Source organism: Xyrauchen texanus, chromosome 3, assembly GCF_025860055.1.
Source record: "Xyrauchen texanus isolate HMW12.3.18 chromosome 3, RBS_HiC_50CHRs, whole genome shotgun sequence".
NCBI classification, from domain to species: Eukaryota; Metazoa; Chordata; class Actinopteri; order Cypriniformes; family Catostomidae; genus Xyrauchen; species Xyrauchen texanus.
In genome coordinates, this window is record NC_068278.1 from 37,241,404 (window position 1) to 37,258,693 (window position 17,290).

The 17,290-nt window shown below is 42.8% G+C and overlaps 1 protein-coding gene across 8 annotated transcripts in view; it reads right to left on the minus strand.

The window, feature by feature from the left end:
* LOC127622515 (protein SCAI-like) overlaps window positions 1-17,290 on the minus strand; it is a 47,684-nt gene that overhangs the window by 8,830 nt on the left and 21,564 nt on the right. For 7 of the 8 annotated variants that reach the window (XM_052096627.1, XM_052096622.1, XM_052096632.1 and 4 more), the window contains 8 exons: window positions 4,160-4,255; window positions 3,853-3,939; window positions 3,649-3,747; window positions 3,084-3,180; window positions 1,702-1,800; window positions 1,350-1,502; window positions 518-658; window positions 262-363 (listed from right to left, as the gene is read on the minus strand). In XM_052096627.1, coding sequence (XP_051952587.1) covers window positions 262-363; window positions 518-658; window positions 1,350-1,502; window positions 1,702-1,800; window positions 3,084-3,180; window positions 3,649-3,747; window positions 3,853-3,939; window positions 4,160-4,255 — 874 coding nt within the window. The remainder of the gene's footprint in view (window positions 1-261; window positions 364-517; window positions 659-1,349; window positions 1,503-1,701; window positions 1,801-3,083; window positions 3,181-3,648; window positions 3,748-3,852; window positions 3,940-4,159; window positions 4,256-17,290) is intronic. The other variant, XM_052096628.1, reaches the window with a different exon arrangement.

The following is a 17,290-nucleotide window of genomic DNA, read 5'->3' on the forward strand; positions in this document are numbered from 1 at the left end:
TTACACTTTTAAGGGAAATCAACCAACAGTACATATGGCTTACTTATAGCTGTTTCTGCATATTATGCAGGGAGAGGACAAAGTATTTTAACATAAAAAACTACACACTTTAACACACCTTTAACTCTTGAATTAGTCTTAATAATAAGCATCTGGTTTTAAATGTTATTGCTACAGGGTATCTATGCTAGTATAGCGTCAAAACAAGACATCAAATTGATATGTGCTAAAAAGTAAAGAATGTAATGGTATCAGCCAAACCTTGAAGGAGGCAGACAGGAAAGTGTAAAGCTGGCTGAAGGTTGGTTTGTAGAGTAGATATTTATGAGGATTCTCTCTCTTGGCTGGCTTTTCATTGGGCTCCTATAATGAGAGAGATAAATGAGTGAGAAAGGGATAGAGAGACACAGGAAGTTAGAGAGTAGGAAGAGTAAAAGAGCAGTGAGAGAGAGACCAATAAATGTGGAATACTAAAAAAGCCAAAGTGGAAGGGTGAAAATACTCAGAAACACTCAACATAGAGAGTGACAGGGAGAGTGTAAGAGTCTTCTCTTACAAGTGTCCCTGGCTTGGAGCTTTGCGTGGCCAGGTTGACTGGTTCGCGTTCAAGGGCTTGAAGCATTCGAAACATATCGATGGTCAGCTCACTAAATTTCACCTAAGGAGAGAAACGGTAAAACAGATAACATGTAACTGATACAGAAATCAACTCGCTTCTACCAAGTCTGACCGTCAAAACTTGTGAATCTATCTATAAAGCTATCTACACTTTAAGTGTCCTTTGTGTGTGGTGTGCCTTTAGATGAAGGATGCCTCGCTTATATTTTAAATGCACTGCAGAGCTACTAAATACTTTTCCCCCCGTATGTTTTAAATAAAAACATTTAATTCACAATGTGTGTGAATTATGTTTTAATAAGTTCATTTCTGTCCATTATATGGAGAAAATGTGGGCTTATTCAGATTACTAACTGCGTGGATGCGTTCCATCCCTTAGAATACTCAAAATACATCAATTCAGATTATTATGTGGATTCTTTTTTTGCTGAAGTGTAGCCTCAATCTTACAGCCGACTGGTCCATCGTTAATGAGCATTCTGTAAAGACATGCAACTTTTCTAGTATAGGCAACCTCAAGCTGAAGCATTGCAACTCAACACGATACTGAACGCGTCCGATATAGACACAATGTACCAACACTAACTGTACTAATACATGAGACATGATCCAAATGGCAAGTTTGAAGTGTCTAGGAAAGCACTGTTTGAATTTGACATGTTATGTAACATGTTCAGCTTGCTAGGTGTTTTGCTTTCTAGAGCTGAGAGGTACCGGTACTGTACGCCCACCTGATTGTTACAGTTTCCAATGATGAGTGCATCTGCCAAGGTGAGCTGGCCCACCACCATGCCCTGTTCAAGAGGGGGCATGCCCCCCTCCTGCAGCCGATTGGATATGACTACCACAACGTTGTCATCATTCAGGATCATAAGTGGATCTGCCTATGTATGTAAAAAAAACATTTGTGTGAGTGGACTACCAAACGACAGATGTAAAGAAAAATATTTGTGAAATCTGAGACATTGTGTTCTTCAGAATGGACATTTGAAAAATGTTCTGTGCTATAACCTAATGTACCTGTTAATCTTGTCATACTGATGGTATTTTTATCTTTTTATAGATGTTTTTAAAAAAGCTCACCTCCACAAAAGCAGCCACCTCCTGCAGCACCAGGTTCCACTCTAGCTGGTCCTCTGTGTTGAAGCGTTGGGTGTATTCTTCAATCTCCTCTGAAAGCTCCTGCAGAAGGACACAGACCACAGATGAAGAATGTTGTGGACACACCGGTTTAGACTGTTTGGTAGTTTTTCTTATCTTCCTATCCCTAGCAGCGTACAGTGTTGCTGGCCGTATAAGGATTTAGTCCTTTGTAAAACAACATTTAAAGCAAAATTTTGAGTGGAGCTTGCCATGCAAAAAACGCCGCTACAATGCGGCAACAATGTGGGTGGTTGACGGTTTTGCTATGTGATTGCTAAGTTGTTCTGAGTGGTTCTTAGAAGTCCCTAGATATGACAATGTAAGACAATATTTTTTTTTGGCCACCAAAACCAGTTTGAATATTTCGGGACCAATACAATTTAAGCTCAATCGACAGCATATGTGGTATAATACTGATTACCACACAAATTTATTTCGGCTTGTCCCCCCTTTTCTTTAAAAAAAAAAGAAGCAAAAACCAAAATCTGGGTTTCAGTGAGGCATTTACAATGGAAGTAAATGGGACCAATCTGTAAATGTTAAAATACTAACTTTTTCAAAATGATAGCCACAAGACGTAAACAATATGCATGTTAACATGACTTTAGTGTGATAAAATCGCTTACTTCCCTTTCCTGGTTAACGTCATAGCCAATTTTACAACTTCATTGCCATGACAATGTAATTTTAACAAACTGTAAAAATTGTGATTTAACCAACTTTACAGTTCATATAATACATTTGTTTTAACAGAAGTATTACAGTAATTTATAAGCCTTTAAACCCTCAAAAAATTGGCCCCATTCATTTCCATTGCAAATGCCTTACTGTAACCTAGATTTTTGAAGATGAGTCAAAATTATTTTTGTGGTACTCAACATTGTCACTCAAGTGCTGTTGATTGAGCTTAACTTGTATTGAACCTGGAATATTCCTTTAAGTCTGATTGCTTGAAAAAGTAACAGCACACCATAAAACGTTGCTCAATTTGAGGTATCATAGCATTGTGTGTTCAAAACCTTAACCCTAGAATAAGCTACCAAAATAGTAATGCTTATCGTAGCTAGTACCACACACACACACACACAAGTAATGGCTAACAGTATTATTTTACTTGAAACAACACCAAAACAACAGTAGATATCAATGTCTAATTTTCCTTCATTCCTGCTGCACAAGCAGCCAACCTACTGTGTTTGTTGACAGATCCTTTTTTGAGAAATGTTTTGATTGAATATCTATTATCTATTGATGTTTGATTGAATATCTATTAATAGCCCTCAACAAAATATGTGAAACTTGGCCTACTGTCGATGACTTACCTTGACCAAAACTTTAACCAGCTCCATCTTGTTTAGCAACAGACAAACAACGATAAAGCGAGCATAATACCTCAGCTTTTTTACCACAAGCTCCGGCCTGCCCAGATGAGAGGAGAAATGAATAGACCTTATTCACAGTAGTGCCATATTTGATTTTTGATGTGAATAAAAATGAGGCTGTGAGGTATAGACTTACAGTCTCTTCAATGGCATGCACCTTTTAAAGCTCCTAGATCACATCTAATTTGTGTTTGAGTCCCCCCACCCCAATGTTTTTTCAGAAGAAGGATTCAAAACACTTTAAACAAAAGTAAAACCAATTAAAGAGACTGCAAGTCTATCCCTCACATCATCGTTGTCATTCCTGTAAAAAATTAAAGACAGCACTATTGTTAACAAGGTCAATAAACTGCAGAGAAGACAATATAGAAGAAAAGGTACATTTAGGATCTCTGGTGTTTACTCATAAGTAAGCTTCATTTGATGATCTTAACAGAACATTGTACAAAAAAATCAAATAAGCATCAAGTTTGCTCATCACTGCTTTTTTGTAGCTGCTTTTCACCTGTCTTCTTTGTTGACTTGATGGTAGTATGATCGTTGACGAATGGCCGAATAGAAAGAAAAGGCTTCATTTAGGTAGCTCGTTTCTGATGTGCGGAGGCTAAAGGAGAGAAAATTACGTAAAAAAAAGGTACTTCAGGTACTGTTGAAAACATATTTGAGTCAACCTGAATAAACAAGTTGTGTCAAAAGAAAGCCTCCTTACTAGTAATGGTAGTAAAGCTGGCCAATTTTTGAGGCAACCTCGCCAATCTGCCACCTCTTGAGACCATACCGGTTGTCCAGAACCTGTCTATTTTCCAGTAATGCAAACAGAGATAAGAAATCATCTCTCATCATCATTGATATCATTGAGAAGGTGTTGATAAACTATTGGAAGAAAGTTTGACTATCCATGTTGAATCATAAGCTTTAATTAGCTCAAAGGCAAACAGAAAAACAGCTTTTATTTTTGAGCTTTTGGTAAAAACAGATCTTTCTTTTTGAAAAATAGATTTATCTAGAGGGCTGACCTGTGCTGCTGCTGAAACTTCCACAGCTTGGTGTATACATCAAAGGTTCGGCCAAAATAAGACTGCCACTGTTTGTGTCCATACTGAGGCAGATCCCTGCAAGAGCAAGAGATGACAGACAAAAGAAACAAGCCAAATTTAGGTTAATAATAATACATTTTCCTCACTGATCGATGCTTAGCCCTAAATTTAAAGGTGAAGTTTATCATTTCTACACCATTAGTGGCACAAATTGCAAATATAAAATGTTTTCAAACAGGTTTCCCAAACACTCCCCCTTTCTTCCATAAGTCAGAATAACAGATAGTCCTGCCCAAACTTACACCATTGGCTGAGCTGTGCCATTGCTGTGCCAGGCCAGGTGTTGACACCTTTCACAGATATCAACCTACACATAGGGGTGGGTGAAAATATCAATTTCCAGATGCATCGCAATCTTCACTTGAATGATCTCGATATCGATTCTTAAATCCCAAGACTGATCTTTTATTCTATGTGAAACCCCCCTCTAAATTGAGAGGCAATCACTTACATTTGCAAACAAATGTCACGCTATCCAACTAAAAATGTATACATTTTGCAACTGGCTGGTACATGTTTAGATTTTAGACACCAGAAAGCAGCTTATTGCAAGAAAGCAGTGTTATGGTTTACATGCACTGTATAAGTGGTGTACTCTTCACTCCTATAAAAATTCTAGAATAAAGCGTATTCTTAAGTGCATGTAAACGTAGTCAGTTACACACTTTACCTTTAACTTGTTTGCTGAATTTAGGAAGCCATACTGAATACAGAGCAAAATAAAAATAAAAGATAAACCAATACCACATTGAGAAAACAAATTTTTCTGCAACCAAATCTTGTCTAAGCAACTTCTCCAACATGCTGCAGATTTCATTCATGACACCCAACATTTGCCTGAATGCTCAACACACATATTGCTATACAAGGCATTACAGCCCCTCTGCCTTGACACAAATATTGTGGGACACAGGACATCATGTAGACATGCAGATGAAAAGAAAACCTCCAAAAATAAAACTGGTTTTGGTTCATGCACTTCATAAGCCTCATCATGACATATGAGAAGGTGGGATGAGAGCATTAACATGCAAGAAAAGGGGGCTGGTGTCAGAAAGTGTGAGTGGGTGAGGGTGTTTGGGCAGGGCTGTGTTGAGTCATAGTGCCGACGATGTGAAGGAATTTGATGAGCTATGGCAATCAGCTGGAGCTTTTGTTTTTTCCTCCAACTCTCTCTTTCTCTCGCTCTCGCTCTCTCTCTCTCTCTCTCTCTCTCTCTCTCAGTATTCCTTTTCCCTGTACCCTCTCAAAAAACCTATAGGCCCTATTGTTATCATTAGAGGGTTGCTATGACAACAGAGGCAGGGACTATGAATGGGAGAAGGGTTGTGAATTCAGCAGGTCCTCATTTACAAGCACACATGCTACACACAAATACAGTAAAGATGGTATATGAACACTTAAGGGACATTAATAAGGGAAAGGTAAGGGGAAAATATATCTACCTTAAAAAAGGAATCATGTCCAGGCATAACCTTGACAAAGCTATACACAAACAGACAAAACAGAACATACACACAACGTACCATGAAATAAACCACAAGTTTACAGACACGCCTCCATTCATTCATGCAGGTTGCATTTAAACCCGCCGCAGTAGCACATGCACACAAATGACTTGGAAAGGCACATCACACACTGTTAGGTTACAGAGATGGAGTTGTGAGATTTATGGTTCACCCTGATGCCCTTGTGGGATGCGAAAGACAAGGTGAGGAAGGAGATAGGTGCCGTCATTAAGCAGGGCTTTAATTTTATTCCATGCACCATTAATTTACCATCCTCTCTGCCAGCATTAATACCCAGAAGACAGATTCAGTGGCAGAGCACAGACAGGGACAGACCTGTAAATTAGGGATGGCAGGATAGGAGGGAGAAAGGATGGGGTCTGTGTACAGATGGGGCCAGGATTGGTGTAGCTAAGGAGCAACAAAAGAATAGTACGTCGGTTTACTATGGCTGAGATATCTTGTACTCCACTGTTTTGATTGTAACATTTTAAATAAAATCTAGTTCCAGGGCTCTATTTTTGTGGGTGTTCAAAGTACAGCACTATGACTGTGTACAACATCTTATCCAGTTTTTGTGAGAGAGCTAATTCTAAGCGCAATTTTTGTGTCAGCACAAGTGGCCGTTGGTGGGAGTTTTTGTGCTTTCTTGTGGGTGTATGCGCGCAAACTGTCAGTGTATTTTATGTAAATAAAGTGTTTCAAAGCACAATTTGCTATTTCCTTCAGAAATAGGTCATTGCGCTAAGACGTTTCAAAAGCATGTCTTATTATCAGCACAAAGACCAAACTTTGTTCCTGCAGTTGCAGCTTGGATATTCCACCAGCAGTTGGTCACAAATTCTGAAAATATAGTGGAACATCAAATCACTGTTGTATCCGTTTTATGATACAAAGATTTATGAGATTGGTTGTAAACTATCTTTAGGTCATGGTTTATTTTTCAAAATGTATATACTGTATATTAAAATTGTATTCGTGATCTAATTTGTATTGATATTTTTCTTGCCTGTTGTCATAGTGATTTTTAATTCACTGCAAAAGGAGGTGGAAGAAGTTGGATGTAAATGTTTGGATTTGGTATGATTTTGTAATTTTTTTATTATGATTATATTTTTGCTTCACTTGAAATGTGATTTAAATTAAGAAATATTTTTGATTAAAAAAATTAAATTTTTTTTAATAAATGCATTTGTTTTTTTTATTTATTTCTTTTTTCATAAAAATAGACCGGTAGAGGAGAAATGGATTCTGATACAATCACTGTTAGTACTATCTATGATTTGTGTGTCAGTAGTTACAAATAATTAATAATACTAACAATCTCTATAATTTAATGGAGCATAAATCCAAATCCTGACAAGAACCACATTGTCCATGCATATAAAAGGATTGTGTCACTGTCATAGAAATATGACTTACATTTAACAGAATGCAGTAAATGCACAAAAGAACTTAAGTCCATATTTCTATTCTTCTAATTCATTGCATTCAGTCCATTTAAAATACCAAATTCTTATGAATGTGCTGTCTTTGTTTATATCACTGGTGATAGACAGGTAATGGTCTATATAATAGGATGCAGATGGTGCCAGAGAAGAACTTCAGAATTAAATTGCACTTGACCCAGCCCACCAACACTTTGCACATGCAATTATACCAAACCCACTTGCGCCTAGACTTGGTGCATGCTTGCACAAAAATACCAAAACTTCATGGTCATGCCCATTGAATTTTCACGTGTGAATTATGGAATAGTGCTGCGCTTAGCACTAGCGCACTTAGAATAGGGCCCCATGGCTTCTAATCTGATCGGCCAAGATGCAATCCAAATGTGCTGATGTTATATTTAGTGTAACAGCACTGGGACACTTCACAGTCTATATCACTCCGCTTGTCTATGTTTGCTGCCTTCTAGATTCAGACAGATTGTCAGACAGTGTGTTGCTTGGTGATATGCAAAGGTTGATCCTGGTTTGGTTCGTTTTGTCCTATTTTTATTAGCAGCGGGGAAAAAAACACACTATATTGTGTTAAAATGTAAGTTACTCGATATTAAAGCTGAAGCGTTTATTTTCTATGCCACTTGCACAGCTTTCCCGAATACTCCACCTGTCTAGTGTCACACGTGCGGTGTCAGGCTGGTCGAGCTGCTCAAACATACAGAGAAATATTTGTGGTAACAGATTTCGAGGAAATCAGCCACAGCTGTTTTGATATTCAGTACAACTCTAGCTTGTGTGATTCTGATTAAATATGGCTATTCCAGAAAGGGGCTACAAAGTCAGGTTAACTTAGGAAAGTCTACTAACACTACAAAAGTAATTTATCGCTAATGTATTAAATTCTGCGTAGAAAATGGCAAGTAAACTTACATAATTAGTTTAGAATTAGAAATTCACTCTATAATGAACAATGCATGTTGGTTGTAAAGATTCCATTATGAAAATATCAAGTCAGCATAACCTTTAAAAGAGATACCAAAGGCTACATTCACACCGCTGCTGAATGTGGCCCAATTAAGATTTATTAACTCAGATGTGACACAGATCAGTTAATTGGATAACAGTGTGAACAGCCACAAGCGCATTGAATTTGACATTTTCAATCCGATTTGAGCCACTTTCATAATTAGAAATAAATCAGATACGTATCTGATGTTTTACCAGTGTGCCTTCAGTATGGTATAACAGCCAGGTCGGATTTAATGTGATTTTTTACATTAATATACTCATTTGTCATTTGTGTGCTTGATTTACCCTATATATAGCCCTATTATGGATTAAAACATTTCATTGTGATAACATAACTTTTCTAGTTAACACTTGAATTTATTTTCTGAAAATAAATAAAAATATTAGGCTTCAAGTATTGGGTTCAGCAATTTGTTTGGATTATAGTAGCAAAATATGTACATGAAAAGATACAGAGGTAGATTTGTAACAGTGCTCTTAATCATGTCACTCAGAAAAGAAAAAGGCACAGAAAACACAGTTTCGATATAGCTCAAACTGTATCAAAATGCAAATGCAAGCAACTCAATGCAGACTCTTCTTACCCTTCATTTTTTTCATAAATAAATGCTGTTTTTCCTGCTTCTCTTTGATTTTCACAAGTAAAATTACATTGTTGAGCCTCAATGGGTAATAACTTCTAAATTGACATGGCATCTGCAGGTTGTCTCCATTTGCTGATAGATATGCATCTAAAAATGCATAAAAATGGCTAATTATTATTTTATTTATAATTTACACATATTATAAGCATGAACATGTGGTTTATTATATGTATTCTAATGGAGTGTTGCACAAGCAGGTCAATTCAGATTTGTGCTACATTTAGATGCAGTGTGAAAAAAGCCAAAGAGAAAAGTATTGCTTAAGGAAATTAGACCAATTAATAATAGCCATTTCATTACTCATCTCTTCAGGGTGTTGCTAAGCATCAAATACAGAAGTAGGCCACTACTGGTTAGACAGCCTAATTAGCATGGAGAAACAGGGCATGGGGCGTGGCCTAATAACAAGCATCTAGTCCAAGAGGTTGACACTGCATTTGCTCTGGACACATATTATTGGGGTATGAAATTATTAGGTCCTATGCATATTTGTTTACTGGTAAGCAGCATCATATGAAATCATTCATACAAGAGCTAAAAAAACAAAACTTAATGGCTGGGCTAGTGCTACAATGCTATTGCTGACATCTACTAAAAAAGTTATTGAGAGGTTGTAATATTTTTGTTTTAGTATTAGCTGATATCTACTGTTTGGCAGTGCAGTTCACAGAAAAAGAGAAAAGCTATAAGACAAAATTTGAGTTTTGTGCCTTTTTTTCCCGTGTGTGTGAGTTTTTGGGGCAAAATAAACTTTAAGCAGGTGTACACATTTACAATTTATAGTCTTTTTCTTCCCGGAAACAGATAAAAAAAAATATTGAACCTCACATATTAGAAATTCAGCAATACAGAGACAATACAGCTATTTACAATTTACTGTGAAGTTATGTGATTCTTACATTTCGTACTGCCAAGTTTTTTGTTTTTCAAAAATTTGACTTTTGGTTTTGAAGGATTTAGCCTAACTCTATTTGATAGGGATGCACAGATATGGAATTTTTGGGCCTTCTGTATTCTTAATTCTTCATGCTTTGGAGTTATGCTTAATAATTATTAATCTTCCGTGTTTATCCAGTTTAAGATATTGCATTGCGAATGACGTGCTTTTCCGAAAACACAGTTTTCACAAGGCAAGTTCAAGCTGGCCATTTAAATACTGTGTCGCTGACGCTTTGGGGTTATCTCTGCAGGGGTAACTAATCTATGAAACTCTTTAAAATCTTGCCAATTTTAATTGACAGATTGCGCTTTGTGCTCTGGCGATCGCCTACATCCTACCTTTGCCATTGAATGTCATACATGTGGAATTTCCTCCTGTGGGAAAGCAGATGGACGAAACACCTTCGCCGCTTGCTTTGCCTCACAGCGACTGGATAATTCTATAGCCTGAGGGCCTCAACGGAAATTATCCTTTGAATTATTGGAATTTCATTGGAGTTTTCTGTAGAGTGTGACTTAAATGTGTAACGAACCCCGCTCCTCTAGTTCGCTCCGCTTCCTCGAGCTCACACGCTCGCTCCCAATCACCCCCCTCTGGCTCTCACGCTCGCTCCCAATCACCAGAGTATTAGTTTCACCCGCACTCGTCCCAATCACTCGATTATTAGTTTCACCTGAACTGTTCGTTTTCCCCTATTTATACGCTACCCTGTCTATTCAACTCGATTGTCTTACTTGTTACACTGATTCTGATTTCCCCGGCTTCGACCTTACGCTTTCCTCGACCACTCTTTTGTAGATTTGCCCCGTTGCCATATCCTGATTCCCCGGCTTCGACCTTACACTCCCCTCGACCACTCTCTTCTGGATTTGCCCTATTTGTACTTTTGCTTTGCCTGCAATAAACGCAGTTTGACTATACATTGTGACTGTCTCTTCTTGTGCGGGTTACAGAATAACCAACCTTACAGAAGACAGTCACAATGGAATCCATTGAGGATCTCCGCAGCTCGCTAGAGCGGATTTGCACGGCGCTTTCTGCCCAAGGATCTACGGTTGGGAAACACGACCAAGCGCTCACGGCCCAGGGACAGCAAATACAGGAAATACTGCATACGGTACATACCATTTTTGATCAGTTTCAACCTGTTCCACCTGTGTCTGTCCCTGTACCCGTTGATGTTCCCACCGCATTTCCCAGCGCCGCGAGCTTTCAACCCCCCCGAGCGGTTTGACGGTTTGTCGGAAGCTTGTCAGGGTTTTTTAATGCAATGTACTGTTTATATGACGTATCAACCCCTTTTAAGCACTGACAGTGAGAGAGTAAATTTTTTAATCTCACTGCTCTCGGGGAAGGCACGGCAATGGGCCACTGCATTGTGGACTGCCGAGAGCCCCCTTTTGACGTCATATGATCAGTTTTGTCACCAGATTGCCGTGGTTTTTAATCACCCGGCAGCTGGTAGGGATGTAGGCAGCCGCCTCGTGTTTTTGAAACAGGCATCACGCACAGCCGCTGCCTACACACTTGATTTCCGCACCCTTGCCGCGGGTAGCGGGTGGAGCGACCCCGCTTTGTTAACTGTATACAGCCTGGGTTTGAATGACCAGCTCCAAATGGAATTGGCATGTCGAGGAGAATCGCTGTCACTGGAGAACTATATTCAGCTCTCCATCACAGTGGATAACCTACTTCGTGACCGTACTTTTCGCACCCCCTTGGTTGTCCAAGAGCTTTCAACGGGCCTTAACTCGTCTAAACTCATCACTCCTGAATGCTCTCCCAAAACCGAACCCATGCAACTTGGTCGCGCTCCGTTAACACAGGCAGAACGAACTAGACGGTTGACGCAGAACCTCTGCCTGTACTGTGGCGCTTCGGACCACCGTGTTACCTCGTGCCCGACCTGTCCCCGACGTTCCCTCTCCAAAAGTCAGGTGAGAACGTCAGTCATTCTCAGCATTACCCAGAAACAAGTCTGCCTCCCTGTCGTGTTGAGTTTTAGCGATGTCTCCTTTTCTACCCCAGCCCTAGTTGATTCCGGGGCAGCAGGGAATTTTTTAGACGATGGCTTGGTCCAAATCTGTCCATCCCACTCAGTCCGGTCGTGCCACCTCTCCGAGTTAATTCTCTGGATGGGGCACCCCTCGGATCGGGTCTTATTTCCTTTCGGACCATGCCATTGTCCCTCCAAGTGGGCTTATTTCATACAGAGCTCATCCAGTTTTTTATTGTGCAGTCACCTAGAGACCCAGTGGTCTTGGGCCACCCCTGGTTAGCGCTTCATGACCCCCACATTTCCTGGCGCACGGGGGAGCTGTTGCGCTGGACCGACCACTGTTTGACCCATTGTATTTCCCTGCCGGTGTTCTCCACCTCCGTAGAGAGCCCCGAAGTGAAGTCTCCAGTCTCCATCCCTCCTGAGTACGCCTCCTACGCTGATGTGTTCGAGAGGACCCCGGTTAGTCTTCCCCCACACCGTAGTGTGGACTGCGCCATTGATCTCCTTCCGGGGTCCCCACTCCCTAAGAGCCGAGTATACCCCTTAACGCTACCCGAAACCAAGGCTATGGAGGACTACGTCGATGAGGTGCCCAGTCTGGGCATCATTCGGCCGTCCACCTCCCCGGTGGCGTCCGGCTTCTTTTTCGTGGGCAAGAAGGACGGCGGGCTTCGCCCCTGCATCGATTACCGAGCCTTAAATAAGGCTACAGTGAAGTTCGCCAACCCCCTGCCTCTCATCCAGCCGTCCCTCGAACAGGTCAGTAAGGCGAAGATCTTCACTAAGCTGGACCTCAGGAGCGCGTACAACCTTGTACGCATCCGCAAGGGGGACGAGTGGAAGACGGCGTTCATCACCACCAGGGGGCACTATGAGTACTTGGTGATGCCGTACGGCCTCGCCAACTCCCCCTCGGTGTTCCAGTCGTTCATGAACGACGTCTTCCGGGACATGCTAGACCTCTTCCTCGTCGTCTACATAGACAACCTTTTAATTCACTCCTCCACACTCTCTGAACACACCGTTCACGTCTCGAGAGTGTTACAGAGACTGCGAGAACACGACCTGTTCGTGAAGGCAGAGAAGTGTGTCTTTCACCGCCCCTCCATCTCCTTCTTGGGCTACGTCTTGTCTGCTGGAACGATGGAGATTGAGACCGACAAGGTTGCCGCAGTCCTGTCCTGGCCCGAGCCCAGTACGCTCAAAGAACTCCAATGATTCCTGGGTTTCGCCAACTACTACCGGCGTTTTTCTTAGAAACTTCGGCAAGATCGCCGCACCTCTCACGTCCCTGACACGAGGCAACCCGAAATTCCTCACTTGGAACACACCCGCCCAGCAGGCCTTCCAGGCCCTAAAGGAGGCCTTTACAACCTCCCCAGTTCTCCAACAACCCGATCCCACTCTGCCGTTCGTGGTAGAGGTGGATGCCTCAGAGGTAGGGGTGGGAGCTGTACTCTCCCAACCACACGGGACTCCCGCCAAACTATACCCTTGTGCTTTCTATTCCCATAAACTGTCCTCCCCCGAACAGAACTATGACGTCGGGAATAGAGAGCTGCTGGCCATCAAGCTAGCCCTGGAGGAGTGGCGTCACTGGTTGGAGGGCTCTAGGTTCCCTTTCGTCGTTTTCACCGACCATAAGAACCTGGAGTACCTTCGCTCAGCGAAGAGGTTGAACCCTCGACAGGCCAGGTGGGCGATGTTCTTTACCCGCTTTAACTTTTCTGTTACTTTTCGCCCGGGCTCCCAGAACATCAAGGCTGACGCCCTCTCTCATCTCTTCAACCATGGCTCGGAACCCCCGGGGTCGGAGACAATCCTCCCCACGTCGAGTGTCGTCGCACCCGTTAGGTGGGAACTGACGGAGGCCATCCTGCAGGCTCAAGGCGACGAGCCTGCGCCTCCTCAAACGCCCCCCAACAGGATGTATGTACCCACCATTATTCGCCCTCAGCTGATGCAATGGGTTCACACTTCCCTCTGTTCTGACACCTCTCTAGGAGATTTTGGTGGCCCTCGCTCAAGGACAACGTCCACGACGATGTCCTCTCGTGTCCAGTCTGTGCCCAGTCCAAAACACCTCGTCACCTTCCCGCAGGACTCCTCCAACCGTTACCTATCCCTGACCGACCGTGGTCCAACATCGCCATGGACTTTATTACCGACTTGCCCCCCTCCGACGGCCGGACTGAGATCCTTGTGGTAATAGACCGTTTCTCCAAAATGTGCCGCCTGATTCCCCTACCCGGGTTACCCAACGCGACACAACTGGCCGACCACATGATCACCCACATCTTCAGAAACTTCGGTATTCCCGAGGAGATCACTTCGGATCGGGGTACCCAGTTCATGTCTCGCTTCTGGCGAGCCTTCAGTGACAGACTGGGTATCCAACTCAACTTCTCCTCGGGATACCACCCCCAGACCAATGGCCAGACCGAGCGTCTCAACTAGGAGATTGGCAGGTACCTGCGAGCCTACTGCGCCCAGAACCAAGACAGCTGGCACACCTACGCCCAGAACAGCCTGGTCAGCTCTTCTACATGTCTCACCCCTTTCCAATGCGTCCTGGGCTACCAACCACCCCTTTTCCCGTGGGAAGCTGATCCCAGTGACGTTCCGGCGGTGGATGCCTGGGCCCGAAGATGTGCCCAGGTCTGGAGAGCCACCCATGACCGGATACAACACTCCACCCAGACCCAGAAGTCCAAGGCAGACCGCCGACGCCGTCCTGCGCCCCTGTTCCATCTGGGCCAAAGGGTTTGGCTCTCGACCCGAGACATCCGCCTCCGTCTCCCGTGTAAGAAGCTAAGCCCCAAGTATGTCAGCCCTTTTAAAATTATTAAAAGAATAAACCCTGTCACTTATCAATTACTTTTGCCACCCCGCTACAAAATTTGTCCTGTGTTTCATGTTTCCCTTTTAAAGCCGGTGCACTATAGTCCCATGTTTCCGCCCACGGCAGCTCAGACACCCCCTCCACCACTCGATGTCGGAGGTCAACCCGCCTATACGGTCCGGGCCCTGCTAGACTCCCAACGTCGGGGTGGCAAGTTGCAGTACCTGGTCGACTGGGAGGGCTACGGACCTGAGGAACAGTCGTGGGTACGGTCGAGAGATGTCCTGGATCAAGCTCTCAAGCTAGACTACCATCGCCAGCATCCCGATCGTCCCGCACCGCTTCCCAGAGGTCGTGCTCCTCGCAACCGAGCGCGGCCGTCCGGAGCCGTCCGTAGCAGAGGGGGGAGTACTGTAACGAACCCCGCTACTCTAGTTCGCTCCGCTTCCTCGAGCTCACACGCTCGCTCCCAATCACCCCCCTCTGGCGCTCACGCTCGCTCCCAATCACCAGAGTATTAGTTTCACCCGCACTCGTCCCAATCACTCTATTATTAGTTTCACCTGCACTGTTCGTTTTCCCCTATTTATACACTGCCCTTTCGTCTCACTCGTGTTGGTTATTGTTTAGTTTACCCCTTCGCTTTGCCAGCTCTAGTGATCCCCTAGCTCCCCTGTCTATTCAACTCGATTGTCTTACTTGTTACACTGATTCTGATTTCCCCTGCTTCGACCTTATGCTTTCCTCGACCACTCTTTTGTAGATTTGCCCTGTTGCCATATCCTGATTCCCCGGCTTCGACCTTACGCTCCCCTCGACCACTCTCTTCTGGATTTGCCCTATTTGTACTTTTGCTTTGCCTGCAATAAACGCAGTTTGACTATACATTGTGACTGTCTCTTCTTGTGCAGGTTACAAAATGCTACAACCTGATTGCGTTTGTGTGAACTGTATTAGCAGGGCAATATTCAAAAAACATTTTAGCCATGACTGCCTTAAAAATATTGCAATATCCGATTACACTGGCAATCCCCCTGCCGAGGGTTGGTGAATTTCTTTGCTTTATTGACTTTGTTATAAAATAACAAAGTGATCAGGAAATCGTATTTAACCACCTCCCCAAATCCAAACATTTACCATCTCCAACGGCTCTATTTTCCTTCACTCAAACTTCACCATCAATGACAACAGGTGGAAAATTACTAATAGGCTACAGATTAAGAACTTAAGACAATTATATATGTAAAGACAATAATAATCATAATAAATAAACCTAATAAATTCCCTTGTGCTCCCAAAATAATGCTGCCAAATGTGTGTTCTTATCGAATTTGTGTTTATATTGCATTTTGGTAATGCAGTTAATGCTGACAAAAAAAATTAAAAATAGTACTCAATTTAGTTTCAAGGTGATTTATTTATGATTTATTCACTTTGTCTTTGTGTCTTTGTTTCTTTAATAAAAAGATATTACTGAACCTGCAGAGTTACATTCACAATGCATGAAAAAAGTGTGGAAATAAAGCGAACTTAACACACAGAGCACCTCCCGAGATGATCTGAGATAATTTGCAGATTTCTCATAGACAACATTATTCTTGCAAACAGTTTTCAGATGTATGAAACAGAGAAAAAAAGAGTGAAAATGTGAGATAGGAGGAGGATTTTCTCTGTCTCAGCCCTTCGTGCCTCCCCCCTCCACATCAGATGTCTTTGCCCATTCAGCACAAGCACTGTAATTGTCTGGGCCGGTATTTTAGAGCTCCATGGCCTGGTCAGACGCCACGCTGTCAGCGCTCGCCGAGTTTGATTGCCTTTATGATAAAAGCTGCATAACACTTGAAATGCTTTAATCTCGGCTCAATTTTCATTCTGAAAGCCGAAGCCGGTCCCCTCACGACATACTCCTACTGTGGCTCCCTAGAGACCGCATGAGGGAGACTTGTGAGAACATGATACAGAGCACAGTCACTCCAGTGTGACTACTGCGAATAAGACCCCTTCAGTGCTAGCCCAGATCGAATGTGCCCCATCATTCATCGCGACACGGTCACTTACGCTTGTGGTATCACATCTTCTAGACGCGTTGAACATTTGGAAAATGCCCACGTTCTACCAGATGGGCATGGCACTCTTGTCACGTATCCAGACTCAAAGTGGTCACGTTGGTTGCTTTGAACATAGACTTTGAACATAGACTGGGTAGCCTTGTGCAATGGTCTCCGAGCCTTTGGTACCTGAACAGGTGCTAAAAGAACCTGACACATAAATTGTATGGAACTAATGCTGTATTTCTAGCATTAATGGTTTTCCGGCCAGCCATCCAGGATTTTTCATGTTCTAATCAGACCCAACAATGTGCAGTTGTGGGATACATAAATCGCCATGGGTGTTCTATCATGCTCTTTGATGAACTTGGCATATCAGCCTCTCATCTGGTATGAGAAACATCTCCTATCCATACGTGCAACGCACGTTCGGGATCACCAGAACCACGGCGCAGATTTGCTCTGGCAACAGGGTGCTATACAAGGATAATCGGTTCGGGGAAGCAGAAATAGATCTATTTGCATCCCCGGGGACAATGCATTGTCGCCTATGGTATTTCCTGACTCATGCTCCTCTGCACCTGGATGCCCT